This window comes from Microcaecilia unicolor, chromosome 2 (assembly GCF_901765095.1).
Source record: "Microcaecilia unicolor chromosome 2, aMicUni1.1, whole genome shotgun sequence".
Taxonomy (NCBI): Eukaryota; Metazoa; Chordata; class Amphibia; order Gymnophiona; family Siphonopidae; genus Microcaecilia; species Microcaecilia unicolor.
The window spans coordinates 505,235,498-505,260,128 of NC_044032.1; the positions used below are offsets into that span (position 1 = coordinate 505,235,498).

General features: G+C 42.7%; 1 protein-coding gene across 1 annotated transcript in view; it reads right to left on the bottom strand.

Annotated features, from left to right (window-relative positions):
* SLC2A9 (solute carrier family 2 member 9) overlaps positions 1-24,631 on the bottom strand; it is a 200,305-nt gene that overhangs the window by 17,454 nt on the left and 158,220 nt on the right. The window contains exon 12 of the mRNA XM_030191186.1: positions 5,517-5,644. Coding sequence (XP_030047046.1) covers positions 5,517-5,644 — 128 coding nt within the window. The remainder of the gene's footprint in view (positions 1-5,516; positions 5,645-24,631) is intronic.

Consider the following 24,631-nt stretch of genomic DNA (forward strand, 5'->3'; position numbering starts at 1 on the left):
TATATATATATATATATACATAATTTATTAATTCAGTTTGTTATCTCCTACCTTGCTCAGAGTAAGTGCACAGCTCTGGTAATTGCAGAGTCTAGATAAACGAGGTAAATATGTACCAGAAGCAACCTTGGGGTTGTTTCATCATTCTCAGATATAAGTGGCCTTAACACTATACTGGGAGTGATAGATAACCCCAGAACTCTTCACAAACTATGGGAAAAAGGACCCTGCGCTGGCGGCAGGGGCCATTTTTCTCACGTGCCAGGACTCTTTTTACCGTAGCAGGTACAAAAAGCCCCCAACATGCATGGCCATGCAGTACTAGAAGTCATACCGCATGGCCATTCGATAGGGAACCCTTACTGCCACCCATTGAGATGACGGTAAAGGCTCCTGCGCTTTTCCGGCATAACCGGGCAGCGTGCGGCAATGCCCAATTACCGCTGGGTTACCGCTGCGCAAGCCATTTCCGGGGAGGTTTCTTTTTCCCCCGGAAATGGTGCGTGCTCGCCGCTCTGTAAAAGGGCCCCCAAGTGCATGGGAGAAAGAAATGAAGCACATGCCTTTTTTTTTTTCAAATTGCAATTTCCAAAAACTTACAAGAAATGTAGGCAAGTAAATAATATTACTCTTAGGGCCCTGTCTATTAAGGTGAACTGACGTTTTTAGCATGAGCAAAAGCTAGAGACACCCATAGGAATATATGGGTGCCTCTAGCATTAGCATGCGCTAAAAATGCTGCCATGCCTACGGCTTAATAAACAGGGTCCTTAATCAGAAAGGGGCCCTTTTACCAAGCTGCAGTAAAAGGGGGGTCCTATGGTAGCATTCGCCATGCTCCAAAGCCCCTTTTACCACAGTGGGGTTTTTGTAAAAGGAAATTGCTGTGCAGTAAGTACAAACTTGCCTCTTGGCAATTTCCTGGGGGACCCCTTGCCACCTCCTATTTAGGAGGTGGCAAGGGCTTCCACGCTAACCCAGCAGTAACCACTGCTCGATTACCTCCTGGTAAGCCCCGGTGGTATGGGGCATGGGGGTGGCACTACTGCCAGATTGACATGCACCAACGCTATGGTATCTCTATTACGCTGTTGTAAAAGGACCCCATCCTATATAATAATTTGCACCTCCATCGTTCCATGTGTGGCTGCCTGGGTTCGTAACATCTCCTGACATCAGGCAGCCTCCAGCGTTTCATTCCCCCTCACTGTCCCGCCCTCGTGTCAAGACGTAATGATGTCAGAGGGTGGAACAGTGAGAGGGAATGGAACGCTGGAGGCTGGCTGACGTCAGGAGATGATACGAATGGAACGGAAGCCAGCGCCAGCCAGCCAGCCAGAAAACGTTCAGGTACAAATCGAGGGGAGGCGAGAATCACGGGAGGGAGGGAGGGAGGAAGGGAAGGGGAGGAGAGGGCAGAGGAGAATTGATGGACATGGGATGGGAGGACAGTAGAGGAGAGAATCGGGGGACACGGATGGGAGGGCAGGGAACAGAAGAATCGCTGGACATGGAGGGGAGGGAAGAATCGCTGGACATGGAGGGGAGGGCAGGGAAGAGAGAAAAAAAAGCTTATATGACAGCCTTCCTAGGGCCTGTTTCATTGTTGAGGAAACAGGCATAGTTCTACTAGTAATATATAATCATATTAATATGATTAAAAAAGGCTCCAGGGGAGATCCGGGAAATTATAGACCGGTGAGTCTGACGTCAGTGCCGGGGAAAATGGTAGAGGCTATTATTAAAAACAAAATTACAGAGCACATCTGAGGACATGGATTACTGAGACCAAGTCAGCACGGCTTTTGTGTGGGGAAATCTTGCCTGACCAATTTACTTCAATTCTTTGAAGGAGTAAACAAACATGTGGACAGAGGGGAGCCAGTTGATATTGTGTATCTGGATTTTCAAAAGGCGTTTGACAAGGTACCTCATGAAAGGCTACAGAGGAAATTGGAGGGTCATGGGATAGGAGGAAATGTCCTATTGTGGATTAAAAACTGGTTGAAGGATAGGAAACAGAGAGTGGGTTTAAATGGGCAGTATTCACAATAGAGAAGGGTAGTTAGTGGGGTTCCTCAGGGGTCTGTGCTAGGACCGCTGCTTTTTAATATATTTATAAATGATTTAGAGATGGGAGTAACTAGCGAGGTAATTAAATTTGCTGATGACACAAAGTTATTCAAAGTCGTTAAATCGCGACAGGATTGAGAAAAATTACAAGAGGACCTTACGAGACTGGGAGACTGGACAGCTAAATGGCAGATGACGTTTAATATGAGCAAGTGCAAGGTAATGCATGTGGGAAAAAAGAACCCAAATTATAGCTACGTCATGCAAGGTTCCACGTTAGGATTTACGGACCAAGAAAGGGATCTGGGTGTCGTCATCGATAATACACTGAAACCTTCTGCTCAGTGTGGTGCTGCGGCTAGGAAAGCGAATAGAATGTTGGGTATTATTAGGAAAGATATGGAAAACAGGTATGAGGATGTTATAATGCCGTTATATCGCTCCATGGTGCGACCGCACATTGAGTATTGTGTTCAATTCTGGTCGCCGCATTTCAAGAAAGATATAGTAGAATTGGAAAAGGTGCAGCGAAGGGCGACTAAAATGATAGCGGGGATGGGACGACTTCCCTATGAAGAAAGACTAAGGAAGCTAGGGCTATTCAGCTTGGAGAAGAGACGGCTGAGGGGAGTGGAACAGGTGGATGTGAAGCATCTGTTCACGCTTTGCAAAAATACTAGGACTAGGGGGCATGCGATGAAACTACAGTGTAGTAAATTTAAAACAAATCGGAGAAAAGTTTTCTTCACCCAACGTGTAATTAAACTCTGGAATTCGTTGTCGGAGAAAGTGGTGAAGGCAGTTAGCTTAGCAGAGTTTAAAAAGGGGTTGGACGGTTTCCTAAACGGACTTGGAAAAATCCACAATTCCAGGAATAACATGTATAGAAGCTTGCCAGGTGCCCTTGGCCTGGATTGGCCGCTGTCATGGACAGGATGCTGGGCTCGATGGACCCTTGGTCTTTTCCCAGTATGGCATTACTTATGTACTTATGGAAATAATATATATTAACTCCAGTCCACGCAGGGGAGAGAGAGATCAAGTAGAACCTCACTTGAAAACAGAGGTAAAATAAATTATCAAGGGGGTCCTTTTACTAAGATGCGCTGAAAAATGGCCTGCGCTAGTGTAGGCGTGTGCTTTGGACACGCACAGATACATTTTTCAGAGTGCCTGTAAAAAAGGCCTTTTTTGCTGAAAATGGACTTGTGGCAAAATAAAAATTTGTCACGTGTCCATTTTGGGTCTGAGACCTTAACACCATCCATTTACTTAGCGGTAAGGTCTCACGCGTTATCTGGCCGGTAATCGTCATTGTGCATTCAATGCCGATTACTGCCCGGTTAGCACCGCATGTCAGAAAATAAAATATATTTTCCAGCACACGTAGCGGACATACATAAAAAATGAAATTACCACCCGGACCACGCGGTAGCCGGTTGGTAGTTCAGAACTGATGGGCTTAGGTGCCTAAGCACCTTAGTAAAAGGGCCCCCAAATGTATGACATTAAGGTAAAGAAACAGTAGAGATATCTTCAATCAATATAAAAATTTGTGATACTCAAGGCTCAGTCCTAACTGAAGAACCACACTGATTTAGGCAGCATATAGGTGTAAAAATGCTGATATTCTAGTCATTTATCCCCGGATTCTATATATGCATCCAGAGTTGTGTGCCCAACTTTGGGCGTGCTTCAGAGATGGAAATGCAAATAAATTGGATAATGAGCTCTGAACCATCAATAATTGGGTGCTAACAACCAATTATTGGTGTTAATTGACACATTAAAATTTGTGTGTGCATACGATGCCTAACTCTCATGACATGTATCTCAAAAGGGGGTGTGGCCATGGGCATGCCAGGAGTGTTATTAAAAGTTGCATGCAGAATTATCACAATACTGCCTAACTGTGCCTAATTTGGGCACCGACATTTACACCAGGTTTCAGCAGGCGTAATCTGGCACCCAAAAATTAGACACAGGATCCACACTAAATACTACTCTATATAAAGCACTCGCATTTTATGGAATGGCAATTTGCACTACATTTTTCTGAGTTCCCTCCTTAATGTGCATGTGTGAACACATATTTGCATAAATGACAATAATCTAGATAGGTATCTTCTATGGTCAATTCCTTCCAGGTTCATATGGGTGGAGCATGGACAGGACTACTACTACTACTACTACTTATCATTTCTAAAGCGCTACTAGACGTACGCAGCGCTGTACACTTGAACATGAAGGGACAGTCCCTGCTTGACAGAGCTTACAATCTAATTAGGACAGACAAACAGGACAAACAAGAGATAAGGGACTCATCTAGGTCTGAGCATTTAACCAGCCCTATGACTACCAGAAGTACTGAAGCCTGAACACGTACGCATGTAAGTACTGGGTTACACTAGCATTCTATATACAAAAATAGGCATCTACTTTTCTTTATAAAAAGGGTTCCTAAGCATTAACTGCTTATATAATAGATTAGCGTTCTGAGTAATGCTGCTAACTGGTTAACTCCTAGCTCCTCACAAGCTGTGTCCACAGACCACACTGGCACTAACCCGACAGTGCAGGAGTAGTTTGTGGTGATATTCAGTGGCACTGTCTGGTTAAATGTCACTAAATATCAGTGGGTGAGTGACCACAGGTGATTTAACCAGGCAGGAGCCTCTCCTACCCAGTTAAATTGTTTTGAATATCAGGTGGAATGATTTCACATCATGCTATCAATTGTCCACACTTCTGTATTTTTTTCTCTTCCATTATCTCTAAATAAAAGATTTTGTTTAAATGCTCTATTATTCATTTTCCCATTTATATATCAAGTCTTATGAAACCTTTCTTTAAGTAATCTCAGTGGAATTATCACTGGATGCAACAAACAGTAAAACCATCCACTGTCAGTATGAGTTTTAGAAGAATTGACTGTTTAGCTGTGTCTCACACAGACAAAAAAAAAACATGGGGATCCTTTTACTAAGGTGCACCGAAAAATGAGCTGCGCTAGTGTAGGCGTATGTTTTGGGCGTGCGCAGATCCATTTTTCATCATGCCTGTAAAAAAGGCCTTTTTAAAATTTTTGCTAAAAATGGATGTGCGGCAAAATAAAAATTGTCGCGTGTCCATTTTGGGTCTGAGACCTTACTGCCATCCATTGACTTAGCAGTAAGGTCTCATGACGTAACAGTGCGGTAATAGTCTACGCGCACAGAATGATGATTACCGCCCGGTTTCCACTGTGCGCAGGAAAATAAAAATTATTTTCCAGTGCGCGTAGCAGACGCATGTAAAAAATGAAATTACCGCCCAGGCCTCGCAGTAGCCGGGTGATAACTCCAAATTGACACATGTTGAGCAGACATATGCGTCTAGGCGGCTTAGGAAAAGGGACCCATGGTGACATAATGGCAACGTATGAACTCTCATGAGGTGTGTACCTGAATAAAAGGGAAGACAAGACCAACGACAAAGTTGCTGAGCCAGTTGACAGTACCAGCTACCATGAATGCTGCCGGTCGATGAGACTGTTGGAAGAGCTCTCCAGTTAGTACAAATGGAATTCCACCTAAAAGTTAAAAAAAAATACAAAAATATAGTTGAAGAATTGATAATATCAGCTTCCTTAAAGACAAGATAAAAATATTTTGCTAAATGTATTAAGTAGGAAGTCAGTGTTTAAAGCAAGTATGAGGCTAGCACTGAGTACTGGCTACATAAGTATTTTTATTTAAATTTGCTGGCATGTACCATGGATAAGTTTTGACAGAATAACTTGTTATATGACAAAAAATTATAGAACACAAACAACAGAGGAGGACAAAATCTCCACAGCAACAGTCTAAATGAGACAAGGCACAAAGTTCAAACCAAGAAGTGTATAACTGGACCATTTAAAATTGTACTTTATTAAAATGACAAAGGACCTGACATGGGCCATTTTTCTGCCTAATGGCCTGCATCAGGAGTCTTAAATATATCCAAAAGAAGGCCAAGAAAAATTACAAATTAAAATAATACCAAATAGATGAGTACATGAAAATATGCATAAGGAGAGCTAAGTACTTGAAATAGACAATCAACGAATTACTAAAATATAATAATCGTGTATATCAAATTATTATATAGACAGCATATATATCTTACCAGAAAGTATAGATAGTGAGAGAAACACACTTTGGCTTTACATTGGAAAAACAGTTATATCTCAAATATCCATCCAAATACACACAGATCAACGAGTACATCTGACACATTTGTACATCAGTACAAAATAAACCATCCAGAAATGCAAAATAGATTCCACTCTATACACAAATATATAAGGAGTGCCACCAGTGGTGTTTGAAAGGGGCTTACACTACAAGGCATGTCCAAAAATTTAGGAAAGGGGATATAAATAAGCAAATACAGGCAAAGTATGTAGACAGGATTTCAAAATAATAGAAAGAATTTAAGAATGACAGAACAATGTTCCCACAAAGCTTATACTGAAAAGCATTTGAAAAATGGAGTCAAGGCATCAATATTCAATTACACGTAGAGTATGTAAAATGATTATAAAAAACATCAGATACACAGATAAAAATAAACTAATTTTCACATGTATATATGTACACATATATAACTTATAAGTTATAATATTTCAATCGATTTGAATGTTAAATGTAATAGCATTATTACAGTTAATCATATATTGCAATGCATACCTGTGAAAGTCAATACAGAGTGTAATATCCTGACATTCATTCAGAAAAATGAATTCTATGGAGGACCAAAATTGTATAATGAATGAATTGCATAATGAATATTGTCCATAAGAATGGTGAAAAGGAGCAAACTCACTGTAAAGAACTATGATGAGTTATGCCCTCCCCCCCAAATTTTTATAAATAATCTAGGGCTTCTTTTACAAAGCCACGCTAGCAATTCCCATGTGGCAAATGAGAGGAAACCCATTATCAGCAGGAAATTAACACTCCCATTATGATCAAACTGGTGGTTCCTGATGAAGCCCTGAAGTGGGTGAAACGTTTTGGGCCCCTTTGAAAAAATGTGCAGTTGAATTGGGGTTATCAAGCCATCTACGCTATAAGCTAAGTTAATTCATGCTTTAGTTTTGGCTTGTTTGAAGTGTGTATACTCAGAAATGCTACTTTGAAATATAAAGCTCTATTATGGGCATTTTTGATTGTAAGAAAGTGGGAAAGTAAACCCTATGAAAGAGACTAGATCACGGACAAAAAAATCTTATATAGATATTAATGTCCTGTTGGTCAGACCTTGGTAAACACCTTGGTTTCTGAGGGTTTTTTTTCCGCTTCTTCATTGTTATTTACTCACCTTACACAACCCTTTAGGATTGTGATTGGCTGTTGATCAGTTTGTGCAGTATTAGATTACTTCATTGGGATTAACAGCTCATACTGTGTTTTGATATAACCTGAGCTTAGTAAAAGGGCCCCATGATTAAAAAAAAATGATCAGATTAATATGCTCAGCATCTTTTTTTAAATGGTGGTCGTGGCAATCATAACATATCTGGATATTCAGTGCCACTATCTGGATGATGGACAGTGCTAGATAGTCAGATAAGACAGATAGCACCAAAACATTTTCAGATAGTGGCAATAATCAGTCTACTATCCAGATAACTTATCCAAATGAAGCAGGACAGCTTTTCATATCCAGATAGGTTCCAGAACCACCCTAGCACTATCCACACAGGGCCAAATTCTATAAGTGGCGCCTTAAAAATGTTGCTAAAAAACCACACACTTAGCATGATTCTATAAACTAAGCCTAAAATTAGGCATAGTTTATAGAATATGAGCATGTGTCATTCTTGTAACTAAAACTTAAATGCAGCCATTTAGGACATCTAAAACCAGGCTTAAATAACTACACCTAACTTAGGTGCAGAGGTGTATTCCATAATAGTGTGCATAGCTTTTTGAAATGTCCACAACCTGCTCATGGCCACACCTCCTTTTCAGCTACACACATTAGAATTTATGCACACTACGTTATAGAATATGCCTAAAACGTTGTACAAGTAAATTCTAATTAAAGCCAATTAGTGCCACTAATTGGTTGTTAAGTACCAAATATTTATTTATTTATTTATTTATTGCATTTGTATCCCACATTTTCCCACCTGTTTTGCAGGCTCAATGTGGCTTACAATTACATCATGATTAGTGTAAATATATAAGAAAATAGACATTTAGTATTGCATAAGGATCTTGGGTAACATGATAATGATAAAGCATGATAGTAGAATAACAAGCAAATATCGTAAGGCAATTCTGGATATATGTGTAGGAGTTCACCTTTGTTGATCTTTGTGATATGCCTTGTTAAAGAGATGGGTCTTCAATAGCTTGCGGAAGTTAGTTAGTTCATAGATCGCTTTCAAGTTGCGCGGCAGCGTGTTCCAGAATTGTGTGCTCAAGTATGAAAAGGTTGACACATGCGTTAGTTTGTATTTTAGACCTTTACAGTTGGGGAAGTGAAGATTAAGGAATGTGCGGGCATGATTTTTTAGCGTTTCTGGTTGGTAAGTCTATCAGGTCTGACACGTAGGCTGGGGCATCTCCGTGAATGATTTTGTGAACCAGGGTACACATTTTGAACATGATGCGTTCTTTAAGTGAGAGCCAGTGTAACTTTTCTCGTAGGGGTTTAGCACTTTCATATTTTGTTTTACCGAATATGAGTCTAGCTACAGTGTTCTGGGCTGTCTGAAGTTTCTTGATTATTTGCTCTTTGCAGCCAGCATAGAGTGCGTTGCAATAGTCTAGATGGCTGAGTACCATTGACTGTACCAGGTTATGGAAGACGGTCCTTGGGAAGAAAGGTCTTACTCTTTTTAATTTCCACATTGAGTGGAACATCTTCTTAGTTGTGTTTTTCGCATGACTTTCAAGTGTTAAGTGTCGATCAATGGTAACTCCAAGTATTTTTAGGGTGTCCAAAATTGGAAGATTCAGTTTTAGTGTGTTAATGGTGGTGAATTTGTTCATGTTATGTTGAGAGGTGAGTATTAGGCATTGGGTTTTTTCTGCGTTGAGTTTCAGCTGAAATGCATCTGCCCATGAATGCATGATACCGGTGCTGATTGGCTTGTTAATCAATTAAGTTGTGTGTGCAATTTGGCCAGGTGGTCAAATTATCATGCACAATTTAAGGCACCATTTATAGAATTTGGGGGTTAGTGAAGAGGTCTGGAAGGATATTCAGAGGCCTCTGAATATCCCAATCAGTAGTATTTATCTGGAAAGCAGGTGCTGTTATCTGGATAAGTGCTTTTGAAAATTAACCAGGGTGATTTTTCTAGAAAATGATACTCCTTCACAATAGACCTCATCAGAAGGTATCCACTAACTAACCAAGGTGGTCTCCTGATTAATATATAAATCTATGAATCCAAACAGGAAGTTCTTAGAATACCCAGAATTATCCAGCATCCTTAAAGGTGTGGGGGGGGGGGGGGGGGGGGGGGGGGGGAGGGGGAGGGGGGGGGAGTAAGGCAACCCAAGAGCAGGGATCATAATCATGCCCAGCTCATTTAACAGAAATGACCAAATCATACTGAAATGAAAATCAGCAAGGTCAAAAGGAGAAGTATATTTAAAAGTAGAAATATTTTTCTCCTGTCTTCTCTTAAGCAATAAGAAATCTGGCTGGCCTGTGCACACTACATCTTACTGTCACTGCAGCTGGAAAGCTGTCTCCCTGCCTTATGCTGCTGGTTAGTTTCTCAGCAGGTGATGGCTGTGCATCCCTTTCTAATTTCAGCAGGGAGCCTGAGCCTCAGCAGTGAAGTTGGTCACCCCTACTGCTCAAGGAGCAGGCTTTATGTTCAAGCAGCAGGAGATTATTTCAGTCCAGGGACAATAAATTTCTGCACAGAAATAGCTAGCACTGCCCCTAGTCTGATGGGTTCTCCCTTCAGTGCAATATGTTTTAATTGCTTGATGAAATTCTTTCACACGGAGTTTTCAGCGCCATACAATCAACAATCTCCTTAAGCCATTCTGCTAGAATTGTGAGGGATGATAGCATCCTGCTTACAGTACAATTCTACTATTGCCATGCAGGAAAGGAATAGCATACAAGTTATTGCAGACTGACAGTGAAACACAATGGTGTGTTTCCCCTTTCTCCACTGAAGGAGGGAGTAGTGGTGTATTTAGGGTATGTGTTAAACATTGGGATGTCTATATTTAGATTATGTGAGAGAAATGTGTAGGAGGCACTGTGGGGGTATCTGTATTTACAGGCGATTGGATTTGAAAGGTATGGAAGGTACAGAGGGGGCTGTGCGTTTTTGTCAGGATAGGGGTGGTATACAGTATGCTTAGGTGCAGAATGCTCACTGGGGCTCAAACACATGACCATCAGAAGCTAAAGTAGCTCATAGTTATTTATTTTCTTTATTTAGTTTATGGAATCACCACTGAACGCAACGTGATTTATAAAATAACATATAATACCTACAATTACAAGGATGTGCATAAAATCTATAATAAAACACCCAAACACCTACCCATCTATACCTCCCACACCAAGCACTTTAGTTAAATGCTTTCTGCCTAAGCCAGCTCTTCACTAATCTATAACATTTCAGATAGTGTGTTACTAAATGCACTTCTGAAGGTAACTGATTCAACAAAAGAAAACACCATCCCCCTCACTCACTGCAACCAAGCCTCTTTCAAGATAGTTAAGAAACCTTTCCAGGCATACTTAAAAGTCCTTCCTGGTGCATAACTAGGCAACTGGTCCCGTAAATAAGAGGGACCTAAAGCATTAAGGGTCCCTTTTGCTAAGCTGCAGTAAGCAGCTCTCGACAGTGAGCTGAGCGTAGTTGCACATAGGGGCGTAGCCAGACAACAGATTTTGGGTGGGCCTAGGCAAGAAGTGGGTGGGCACCAAGTGTTCTCCCCCACCAGCACCAAAAAAAATCTCTCAGCTGGTGAGAAAACGCTTCTTTCCATCTTGGCTTACCATCAGGGGGAAGTCTTCAGCTGATATAGCTTGGGATCTCCACCAGCTATCACTAAATGTGTGCTAGTGTTAGGTGGGTTTGAACCCTAAGTGGGTGGACCCTGGCCCACCCAGGCCCACCTGTGGCTACACCACTGGTTGCACATTCCTTGGTCTTCTCTGCATGAACAATCCTGTCTGTTGAATATATCCTCAGCTACTATGTGTCACCTTCTTTCTTCCTTTTTTTTTTTAAACAAAACTCCTCTTTTTTTTTGTATTTCTTCCATGACCTCTTGCACTTGTACCTGATTGCTGTATTTTGCTGTACTGTGTATTTGTGCAGTTGTGTTCCTTGTTGTTGCTTTCTCTTTTATAACAAAATCAATAAAGTATTTACACAAGTAAATTTGAGAAGGCTAGCCTATGTACTTCTACTTTCTTTTGAGTTTGTAAAACCCCAGAAGGAAGAGAAGTGTTTGAAACTCTTAGTCTGATCTTCAGGAGAAAATGCTTCCTGCTGCTATTAGCTTTAAATCTTAAGACTTTCAGCTGGTGTGTTTGGAACTTGCTTTCCAGTCTGCCCCATGGCAGTTAGGGGGCATAATTTATGCAAGTGAGTGTGCAGTGAGAGCTAGAGATAATTTTATTTTCAATCTGCTTGTCCCCTACCGGATATCTGTTCTCTGCAGTGGCGTACTAGGGTAGTTGACACCCGGGGCCGGTCATTTTTTAACACCCCCCCCCCCCAAATCCAGTACTAGGCATACCGAGAATACAAAACACTCAGGACCTATAGCGCAATTCTACCATACCATAAGCAGTCATTTCTACAAGTCACACAAGCATCTTAAACGCTACAGTGAGCACTAGAACATCAATTCACCTATTGTAAAACGAAAACAGACAGATTAGTACAGATCGTCGATCCTGCACAGTCAATGCCAACCGAAAGCCATGTCTTTTTCACAAACACAGATACACCCTAATCCACTATAGAATAAGTAATCATAAACTTTCTATTTAGACAAAAATTAAACTGAACCCCCGATGCCAGACTCTGCATACAATGCAACACCACAGAAACAGAAAATGTCCCCTAGTACTGTGCAAAATATAAAGACAGTGGATGTAAATTTGAAAAAAACTAACAAATCCGATCACCACTTTACAAATTAACAAATAGAAATAAAACAAATATAGAAAATAAAATACCATTTTATTGGACTAATACATTTAGCTTTCAGAGGCCAAAACCTCCATCCTCAGGTCAATATAGTATAGTTTTGTTCTCTGAAAGTTAAGTCAAAATGTATTAAAAATTAGTCCAATAAAATGATTACCTTATTTATATGTTCTATTTATAAACATTTATTAATAAACACAGATACAATACTATACCCTAAAGCAAAAAAATAAAAAATATATATTTTATTTACAGTTTGTTGTCTCTGGTTTCTGCTTTCCTCATCTTTTCACTGTCTTCCTTCCATCCAGCATCTGTCTTCGCTTTTTCTCTGAAATCCAGTGTCTGCCCTCTCTCTCTGCCCCTTCCATCCACCATCTGCCCTCTTTCTCTCTCCCCCTTCCACCCACCATCTGCCCTTTCTCTCTGCCCTTTCGATCCGTCTGCCCTCCCTCTCCCATCCATCCAGGGTCTGCCCTCCCTCACGCTTCCCCACTTCCATCCAGGGTCTGTCCCCTCTCTCTGCCCCCTCTTTCCACCTGCACCTAGTTCCAGTTCAAGCCCACATCTCCCACCTGCCACCCTTTTCAGCCCTTTTCTCCCATCAGTCCTGGGCTTCAGCCCCCAGCCACTTCTCCCTGTCCCCTTTTCAGCCCCTAGTTTCAACCCCAGCCCTTTTCTCTCACTAGTCCCGAGCTTCAGCCCCAGCCAGTTCTCCCTGTCCCCTTTAAAGCCCCCAGTCCCCACAGTTTCAGCCCCCAGTTCCAGTTTCAGACCCCTTCTCCCATGAGCACTTCCCTCCCCAGTCCCCTTATCCCCTCTGAGCACCCCCACCCCTCCCCAATCCCCATTCTCCCCTCTGAGCACCCCCACCCTCTACAATCCCCTTCTCACCTCTGAGTACCCTTCTGAGCACCCCCACCCCTCCCCAATCCCCTCTGAGCACCCCACCCCTCCCCAATCCCCATTCTCCCCTCTGAGCACCCCCACCCTCCCCAATCCTCTTCTCACCTCTGAGCACCCCTCTCCAATCCCCTTCTCCCCTCTGAGTACCCTTCTGAGCTCCCCCACCCTCCCCAATCCCCTCTGAGCACCCACACCCCTCCCCAATCCCCATTCTCCCCTCTGAGCACACCTCCTCTGAACTCCCCCACCCCTCTCCAATCTCCTTCTCCCCTCTGAGCTCCCCCCCTGACCCAGTTCCGTCCCCCCTCCATTGAGAGCCAGAGAGCCCTCTTCTCCTGCCACCGCCTGCCTTTTTCTTTTTTTAAATCCATGCAGCCACGCAGGCAGTGCTTCGCGTCTGCCCTGTGTGTGCTGTGAAAGAAGTAAATCGCCAGCGCTGGCGTCGGGCGGACTTGGGCCTTCCCTCGATGTCCCGCCCTCGAGGAAATAGGAAGTTACCTCACAAGGGGGTGGGACATCGAGGGAAGGCCCAAAGCCAGCGCTGGCGATTTACTTCTTTCACAGCACACGCAGGGCAGACGTGAAGCGCTGCCTGCGTGGCTGCACGGATTTAAAAAGAAAAAGGCAAGCGGTGGCAGGAGAAGAGACGCGATGGAGCACCCCCCACCCGCGGACACCCGGGGCGGACCGCCCCCACCACCCCGCCCTTGCTACGCGACTGGTTCTCTGTTCAATAAAATATACATTTTACAATTTCTCTTATGTGCCAGAGGTCATTCATTAAAATGAATTATAGGGTCAGTAGTCAAAAGATTTTTCTGGTTAAGTTCAGGAGTTAACTGTGCAGATTTTCACTTTTAAAATTCTTCCTCCAGAACCTTGATGTCTGGACAGAGTTTGAGGATCAGTTGCCCTGCTGTTTTATTGGACAAAAAACAAATGCAGGAAGACGGATTTGGCACTATCTGGTTAAAGATTATTGGTCAAATCCTTTCTTATAATTAACTGGAAAACTGTTTCAGGTTAACTTGAACCAGCCATTTTCAGCATTACAGGTTTAACTGAATGGTTTTGACTATCTGGTTAAAAATTGATAACTTATCTGGTTATCTTTATCTGGATATCCCTCAACTGAATATCAATCCCTATGTTTTCAGCACTACGCCATGAGTCAATGATAAATCCCAGCCATCTCTTAGATGACCAGGGACTGATTTACTATAGATTTCCCCACATTCCATCACTATTATGAAAAAAGGTTAGAAGGGCACTCTCTTTATATGGAAAGCTGACCCCTAGTGTTAGTCCCACAAGATTACTGCTAGGAAGCATGGTGGCCATTTTAGGAGTCAGATCTTGATGGGCAGGAGCAGAAGGGGACTGTTCCTGCCCCAACTCACATTACAACCGAATGTCATCTCTGGCTAAGGTTCAGGGGTGTTGGAGGCCAGAGGGGCTGGGAGGGAGGGCTCCCATATAGGTAGGGCTTTGGCCTAGGGAGGAGCCTCTTGTACTTTCCTGTTCAGGATGGTTAGGGAGATCAGAAGGGTAAGCCTTCCGGTGAGGGGAGGGGAGGGGGGGGGGGCTACATGATGTGATTGTGGAGTTGTGTGGGGGTCAGGCAGTGTCAGGAAGAGTTGGATTTCAGAGGGGGGGATCAGATGATAGGGACTTAGCAGTAGCCCAATGGTTAGCACAGTGGGCTTCAACCCTGGAGACCTGTGTTCAGTTCCCACTGCAGTTCCTGATGCACCTGAGGCAAGTCCCTCCATTGCCCCAGGTACATCAACTTAGATTGTGAACCCTCTAGGGATTGAGAAAGTACCTGCACACAATATGTGCATCTAGTAGCACCAGAGAAACAATTAGCAGTAGTACTACTACTACTACTACTATTTAGCATTTCTATAGCGCTACAAGGCGTACGCAGCACTGCACAAACATAGAAGAAAGACAGTCCCTGCTCAAAGAGCTTACAATCTAATAGACAAAAAATAAATAAAGTAAGCAAATCAAATCAATTAATGTGAACGGAAAGGAAGAGAGGAGGGTAGATGGAGGCGAGTGGTTACAAGTGGTTACGAGTCAAAAGCAATGTTAAAGAGGTGGGCTTTCAGTCTAGATTTAAAGGTGGCCAAGGATGGGGCAAGACGTAGGGGCTCAGGAAGTTATTCCAGGAGTAGGTGCAGCGAGACAGAAGGCGCGAAGTCTGGAGTTGGCAGTAGTGGAGAAGGGAACAGATAAGATAAGAAGGATTAACAAAAGTAGTAGAAGGGCAAATAAGCATGCGGGGAGCACTGCAGCAGCATCTGCCATCAGCATTTATTTATTTATGCCAGGGGCCACACCATGTTATCTGCAGTGCGAGATAGTGCACGTAATACAGTGCCCTCAGTGATAATCCACTGCCCTGTGCAGTAAATGCAGGGCAGATATTGGCACACACACCTGCATTACAACACATTACTTTTTGTGGTAACATACCACACTTTAGAAGAAAGTCCCCTATACTACAGTTTTCAGGGTTTTAGTACCACAATTGCCATTTAATAAATTTGTCCATAGAAAAAATCCCAAATGAAAGGCAAGATTAAAATTGCGTTCTTTTTAAAGGTCAAATTGTGATAGCACTACTGCAGGGTAAAGTGACTTTGAAAAGGAACAATTGATTGTACTGTGCTCTATGCCTTGTCATTCTGATTTATGTATTGAAAGGTAGTATGTATGGTTCATGATAAAGTTTAATACGCAATGGTAAAACTGATTTACACTTTAATGCAAATACATAATTGTAAAATTAAATAGCTATGCTAGGAATGATGAATACAGTGCCACAATTATATTGAATATTTTCTGAATGCCAGAAGGCAAACAAAACACTGTGGATTGTATTAACTAACTGAAGACTGTCCCAAGAGGCACAGTTCTTTGGTCAATATGGAGCCTGAAATTTTGTCATGGCTACAGCAGAAGAAAGAACGAAGGCAAGAGAGGGCTGAATAGCAAGACAGCTGTTAACGAAAATAGCAGTAGTAGTATGACAGCACAAGGCTTCCACGAAGATAGCCTGCACAAAGCAGAAGTTATGATCCTAATAGGTCTTCCAAAAAGGCACTGGAGTCATTTTCATTGAGTAGCCATAGAGGGAGGGGCATAATCGAATGGGGCCGGCCATCTCTAAGGGTGGCCATCTTCAGGGACGGCTCCGTAAAGTGGCGTTTCCCGACCGTATTATCGAAAAAGATGGCCGGCCATCTTTCGTTTCGATAATACGGTCAGGGCTGGCCAAATCTCAACATTTGGGCTGGCCTTAGAGATCACCGGCGTTAGAGATGGCCACCATTGGTTTTCCCCGATAATGGAAACTCATGGCGGTCATCTCAAACCTGGTCAAATCCAAGGCACTTGGTCGTGGGAGGAGCCAGCATTTGTAGTGCACTGGTCCCCCTCACATGCCAGGACACCAACCGGGCACCCTAGGGGGCACTGCAATGGACTTCAGAAATTGCTCCGAGGTGCATAGCTCCCTTACCTTGGGTGCTGAGCCCCCCAACCCCCCCCCCCCCACAAAACCCACTGGCCACAACTGTACACAATTATCATAGCCCTTAGGATGAAGGGGGACACCTACATGTGAGTACAGTGGGTTTTGAGGGGTTGGAGGGCTCCCATTTACCATCACAAGTGTAACAGGTAGGGGGGATGGGCCTGGGTCTGCCTGCCTGAAGTGCACTGCACCCACTAAACACTGCTCCAGGGACCTGCATACTGCTGTGATGGAGCTGGGTATGACATTTGAGGCTGGCAAAAAATGTGTTTTAATTTTTTTTTGGGTGGGAGGGGGTTGCTGATCACTGGGGGAGTAAGGGGAGGTCATCCCCGATTCCCTCCAGTGATCATCTGTTCAGTTGGAGCACCTTTTTAAGGCTTGGTTGTGAACTAAAAGGGACGAAGTCAAGTCGGCCAAATGCTCGTCAAGGCCGGCTTTCTTTTTTCCATTATTGGCCGAAGCTGGCCATCTCTTAACCACGCCCCCATCCCACCTTCGGTGCACTGCCGACATGCCCCCTTGAACTTTGGCCGGCCATGTGACGGAAAGCAATTGAAACCGGCCAAAATCGGCTTTCGATTATACCAATTTGGCCGGGTTTAAGAGATGGCCGGCCATTTCCCGATTTGTGTCGGAAGATGGCCGGCTTTCTCCTTCGAAAATAAGCAGGATTATTATATTTCTGTTATTTGAATTTCAGTGCTGTTAAATGTGTATGTTTTTGATCCTGTTTCATGGTAGTCCTATTATTGTTTCAATTTACTGTATTTATATTTATACTTGTACATTTTACTATTGCTATGCTGTTAACAAATAAATAAATTAACACATTTCATTGAATGTGGGGAGGTTGGATGTTTAAGACAATGGCTAGTTCTGGGTTATTTGAGAAATTGGTAATAAAACCCGAGCAGTGTTAGAGTTAATGTTGGTCTTGTAAGAGTCTAGAACAAAGTTTGGACAGGTTTGACCAGTTGGAAAACAGTTGAAGTTTCAGGTAAAAGACATGAGGATGGGAAACTAATGTTTGACCTGGTCCTTTTTTCATACAAGGGGGAAGCTATCAGTGTGGGCTACCATTAAGACATGTTCTTTTACTGTTAACCTTTGCTATTAGTAACTAGGTCTCGTTTCATAAAATGGGACTTGTGCTAAAATAGCACAAGTTAGTGACAACTCATCTTAACAGTAGCCCACATTCATATCTACACTCCTAAATAACAGATTTGCATGTGCTCCTTCTCAGCAGCTAAGCTTTGCTCTATTATAGAACCAGAACAGTTCATCTAGCTGGCATCTTGGTAAAACAATCCATTTTTTGTAGAAACTTCACAGACCTTCCAATACCCAGCCCTGATCCCCCTCCAGATTACAAGTTGCAGCACCAATCCCCCCTCCTGATTACAAGTTGCAGCCCTAATCCCAGTCCCCCACCTCCCGACACGAAGCCCTCTCCCTGACAGTCAATTACTTCTCTTTCATAACCCGTACTCTCTCTTTTATGGAAGGATGATCCCTAGTGGTAGTACTGGGAGACTACTGCTAGGGGGTCATCAGTGCCATTTTGGATGATGATGATGCCAACCTGGGTGGCAGTGGAGGGTGACTGCTGTTGTCTGGGTACCTCTGAACTATCAATGAGGACCTAGGTACACATGTTGGGGACAACCAGAGGGTTATTGGAACAGTGTTGGAGGAAAGGCATGTGATGATCGTCATTAGTATATCCTTCCTGCTGTTTTTTCAAGAACTCATTATTCTATCAAGAACCTAGCATTTCAAGGTTCATGTGAATAACATTTATTACGACGAATGATATCTGTGAGATTTTTGCCCCTGACGGATGCTCACTCATTACAGCACAATTAGGATTAAAGTTCAAAACAATGCAAGCTTGTCCAGAACTCTCATTTTCTTGTTTTCCTTTTTTTTTTTAAATCTCAACACTTTTTATTGAGTTTTTCACAAACAAAGAACTGAAAACTGTCCACATCACAGTCTGGTCACAAAGTATTACAAGACAGAACATGTCAGTTCCCAATGCCATTTGTTTATCATCTGTTCATTAAGTATGGAAAATAGTCTAAAGTACAGTGGAAAAAAATAAAATAAAATAAAACAGGTACATCTTACATAAAAGAAAAGAAAAGAAGACAAAATAAGATTAATCAGTTTCATTGCCCTTGTACCTCCTTGTAGTGGACTAGTCAAACATCTGAACAATGAGAAATATACCATGAACTCTAAAATATATCCATAATATAAATGTAAGCAGAAAGTACTTATTCTTGTCTTTCCTTAACCCTCCCTTCCCGCCCTCCCACCCTCAAGTGACTTCTTTGTACAATATATTCCATTAGGCTCCATGCCTTAAATATATCTGAGAAGGCAAGGCAAAACCAGTGTGACATGGGGTTTATAAGGGAACAAATCAACAGAAAAAAAGGGAATACAACAGAGTAAAGAATATCTAAAGGAAAAAGAGTGTTCTAAACTGAACTGGAGAGGTGCAGCCTAAGTATTAATTCTTACCTACAAAAATATTAAAAGAAAAAATGTGTTCTCTCCAGTATAGGGTGAATGTCACTTTTAAAAGCATCAAATATCCCAACATACATCAGTATCAATACATAATCATTGAACACAGCTTGTCACAAATACATGTACATTATTAGAAAATTTAAACTATCATACAGGAAAGCTCAATAGCAAGAAAAGTACAGAGAAAAAGACTTTAGTGAATTTTAAAAAACTCCATAAATTAGGTGGCACCAACACCACATCAAAATTTAAGAAATTTCAAAATCTGTTCCATGGAACTAAGTAATGTTTAAATCATGGTCTCTAATAATCATGTTATCGGGGGGGGGGGGGGGGGGGGAGGGGAGCAATATTGTGCTGTTCTATGCTAGGTGAGGTTCCATTACTTTTACATTACTTTATTTTGGATTTCTAGACCGCTTGTACCAAAAATGTTCTAAGCGGTTCACATGGATTGAAAGAGATACCAAGACAGTCCCTCAGGATTTACAACATACTCCAATTTGCTATCACTTCAGGAACATGAGAACAGAATAGCATTAGCATAAGAATTTTTTGAAGAGGGTTGTTTTTACTTGTTTTCTAAATTGTGAATAATTGTTCACAAAGCTTCAACAGTCAACTAAACCACTGCCAAGGAAAAACTTTACCAGTAGACTCTCAGGGGGTCTTTTACTAAAGATTAGCTTGAGTTATCTGTAGCAGGGCCCACAAAATAAAATGGGACCTGCTGCAGATAACTCAAGCTAACCTTTAGTAAAAGTCCCCCTCAATTCTTAATCCAACTCTTCTGTAATGTAGCAATCATAGCAAACAAAGAAAATCAACTTACAGTTCAGTTGCTTGGAAAGAATTGTTGCCTTCTGCAAAAAGAGTCTGTATCTAGCCACCTCAAGGAGATGGCCAGAACCTCAGCCTGACTGAGAGGAAAAGCTGCAATACTCGAAAGGGAAAGTATGGGAATCAATTGTTGGAAATAATGCCTTGAGAAAAATGGTAAAGAATTTTGATGGAAACACAATAGATTAGGGTTGCTCAGGGCTAGAACAGCTGTTGATCACAAAGATATGTTAGGAAGACTGTGACTCTCTCTCATATAGCCCCCAGGGGCAGAGAGGGAGGGCTGGCTCCAGCTCAGAACTAAGAACAAATAAGGAAAGCTCACAAGGAGTCATATCACAGGATACTGCAAACCATAGGGAATAGCAACTCTAATACATAGTGCTATCTATACACAGACAATGCAATTGAATACAAATAATACTGATACTAATATATATAACAATGCACCCTGCCTCCATAAACATGGGTGCAGACACTCCCCACCTGGTTTCAGTAGGTACCAATATTTAATTTTGCAAACTATAAACATTATAAGCATGCAAAAGTCCATCTGGATCTTGAATCTTGGCAACTTCTTGATTGTCTCCAGTTCACTGTTGCTCTGGCAACCTCTCTCTTGCAGTCTTACAGGAGCTGAAATGAGAGACAGACAGCAGAAACAACAAACAACATAAAAGAGAAAGAAAAAGTCTTTGAGTCTCTGGAGCGGACAATGGTCCACAGAGTCCTCAACACTTTGTGGTGTGGATCAGTGGCTCAGTGATGGCTCTGCTGAAGAAGTTCCTTGTGATCCAGGGAAGATTTTTGTCAAAGTTCCCAGGTGGTGGCAAGCTGTCTTTGATGACCTGTAGTTCTGTATCTCTGATGGCCCTTTGGTGGTCAGTGTCTGGTCTTTCATCCACTGGTTCATGAGATGAATGTGCAATGTTAGTAACAAGAACAGTCATCTTGGGACGGATCTCTGCGTCATAGTCAGGGTCTATAATTTCAAAGGAGTTCTCAGTCATTGAAGATGTGTAGAACAAAGTTTGGTCCTAATGAACACATGGTTTCTATTAGATGGGGTGTTGGCACCACTCTGGTGGCACAGTCTGCTGGATTTTGGTTACTTAGCACATAATACCACTGTTATGGTTATGTTGACTTTCATATATGCTCATCTCTGTTGCTAATGGATGTAGCCCAGGACGACTTCACTGTTGGTGTAAAATTTGACAATATCTATTTGAATGTCCATTTCATTGAGTATCATCTTTGCTATCTCTACTGCTAACACTGCTCCACAGAATTCTAAGTGTGGAATGGTATGATTGGGTTTTGGTGCTAACTTTGGGTTTGTCAAAGATGAATCCCACATGAGATAGCCCATCTGTGTCAGTAGTTTACAAATGGGCCACTGTAGCTATGGCTTTTTCAGAAGCATCTGAGAAGATGCAGGTTTCTTTGTGACAGGCAGCACTCAGTGCTGCAGGGATATAAGTGCATGGGACGTGCAGAAGTACATGGAATGTGCAGTCTTCAAGTGTATTTGGAGAATCTTTACCTTTCTCTCATTCTTGATGCATTTCTGGAGGTAGTGGAACATCCCACTCATCAGGAATTTGGGAAAGTTCCCTCTGTAGGGATCTTCCTTGAATAGTGACTGGATCCATAAACCCCAGTGGATCATGGACTATTGACTGTGGACAAGACACCTCTGTGTGTATGTGGTTTCTCTTGGGTGTAGACTTGAAAGGTAAAAATGTCTCTCTTTAGATCCTAATGTAATTCAAGTCTTCTCTGAAGCAGAAGTATGTCTACTCTTAGATATAGATCATTTCAATCTTTGGCATGATCATCTGCAGGAAATACTCATTACTTTTGGACTGGTGGATGTGATTTTATGAAATCTCAGATTGGCCTCTGCCATCATTGCTTATCTTCTGTTTAGCAGGGGCGTAGTCAGACCTCGCATTGGGAGGGGGCTAGAGCCCGAGGTGGGGGGACAAATTTTGGTCTGCCGCTTTGCTGTCGCACCCCTGCTGCGCGCCCCCCTGCTGCTCCCTACCCACTGTTGCAGCAAATACCTTAGCTGGTGTGGGTCCTCAACCCCCGCCTGCTGAATCCTTCTCCAGCACTGGTCTCCGGTGCCACAGCATTGCCTGCCCTGCTCTCTCTTCCCCCTCATGTCCTGCACACTCCTTTTAGTGAAATTGAGCATGGGGGTGGAGAGACATGGAGATGTCCTGGACCTGCCAGGACAGGAGCACAAGAGAGGAAAGAGAGAGATCAGATTGTTGGAGAGAAGTGATAGAGACTGGATTGAGGTTAGAACAGAGGAGGAGAGATGGACACACAGAGAGAGGGAGTTATGCCAGACCACAAGGACAATGTACAGGACAATGCTGAAAAAGTGGTGGGATAGAAACACAAAGGGGCATTGTTGATCACAGGGGGAAGGATAGGGACACTGAGGAGCTATGCTGAATATAAGAGGAGGATAGGGACACTAAAATGGCAGATGCTGAATGGGTGGGGGGGGGGCGGTGATAGTAATAGGGACAATGCGGAGAGGTGCTGGACAAGACAGATAAGGACACACAGAAAAGATGGATGACAAACATGGACAGAGAAGAAATCTCAAATAGACAGGAGACCCTGGAAAGACAGGAAAAACAGAGAAAAGCAGAAGAGATACAGACCAAATCAAATGGAAAAATAAAATGCTCAGACTACAAAGGTAGAAAAAAAATATTTTATTTATCAATTGAACCATGTCAACTTTGGGAAATGTGCATCTTTGATATCTTGCATTTCTGTTTCTCTAATATTGCTGCGAACTGGGTGTCTGTGCTACTCAGAAGCGTACCAAGGGCGGGGCAGTGGGAACGGTCTGCCCCGGGTGCACACTACAGGAGAGGTGCAGAGAGCAGCCATGCGCCTTTCGGCTCTGCTGGTTTCCTGCTTCCTCTGCCCCGGAACAGGTTACTTCCTGTTCCGGGGCAGAAGGAGCAGGGAGCCAGAGGAGCCGAGAGCCACGCAGCTGCTCCCAGCAGCCAAGAATGCACTTGGGGGGGGGGAGGGCAGGAGGGGAGTCGTGCTGCACCCGGGGGGGGGGGCGCATCGGCGATCCACCCCGGGTGGCAGCCGACCTAGGATCGTCACTGGTGCTACTGGAGGGAGGAGGAGGGGAGCACAAACTGGTGTTAGTGTACTGGGGTGCAGGAACTAGGGAAGTTTATGCAGGTGGAGAAGATAAAAAGCTGGAGAGCATTAATGAGACTTCATGTTGGGGAGGGAGTCATCATTGGGAGAGAGCTACTGGGGAAAGGGAAGTATATGTCACAGGAGGGTGTATGGGGAGTTGTTTGATAGATCTATGGATGTGTGAGTACTGGGGGGAGGCATAGAGGGATTTGTGTGTGCGCTGGGGGGAAGTAGAGAGAGACAGAGAGCTATGGGAGTATGTGTGTGCACTGGTGGGGAGGCAGAGAGAGAGAGAGAGAGAGAAATTGGGGGTAGAGAAGAGATTCAGAGGCTACTGAGCCAAGGCTGCTGCTTGGGTGGCTGGTGAGCATGGATCCTAGTGCTACACACCATTCTATAAAGGATGCTGATCCTGGAATGCCTGTTATAGAATATTGTTCAGCGCTAATTTTTTTTCGGCACTCAATTTGCATCATTTAGAGAATCCCCCCCCCCCCCCCCCAAAAAAAAAGACTAGAAACAAGACCAAACCAGAGGCAATATAGCCATAAAACAAAAAGTTGATATTTGGTGGGATCTAACTAGTACGGCTGCTTTTCAGCCTACTTTTGATGGAAGAATCAATTTGCTTGTGTGTATCTCCATGTGTCCTCACCCCTGTCCTCTAATAACTTGTGTTCATTTCAAAAGTTTTTAGGACTTTTCAGTGAGTCCAAGAGAGTCTTGACCAGAGAATGTTTGAGGGAAGAGGGCATTTTACACGTACACATACACATGTACATATCCAGAAAAGTAGGCTCCATGAGTTCTGCCTAGAATGTCTTGTCATTCTTCAATTCAGACTTTTATTTAGAAAATGAAAGGAATTCTGACCCTGAAAGATCTAGTGTAGTTTTTTTTATTAATGCTTATCATTTGTTTCATTTTTCTATATTCTGTGTGCATAGCCTTTTCTATTACTGATCCATTTTCAGACTTCTGTGGGCTATGAAAGATTGGCATTATAAACTATTGCTTCATTTGTGTTTAGTACAAATAGCTTAATTTGTCTGTCCTTTGTTAAACTGACAGCTTCCCTGTAAGATACAGCACATAAAATTATTTTGCTAAAAGCAACATTTTATCCTAACTTGCTGTTAAAAGTATCTTGACTGCTGGTTCCAATATGCTTTTTGCAAAGTCTACGAACTTTACTTTACTTTCGATGTTTTACATTCTTCCTCTTGCTCCAAGAGATCCAGCTCAAATTATGTTCCACAATTTTGTACTTCTTCAAAATAGTCTAACCCTAAGGAATGAATTAATTGTACCAGATTAAGGCAATAGCCTTCAATGTATAGTACAGTAACTGT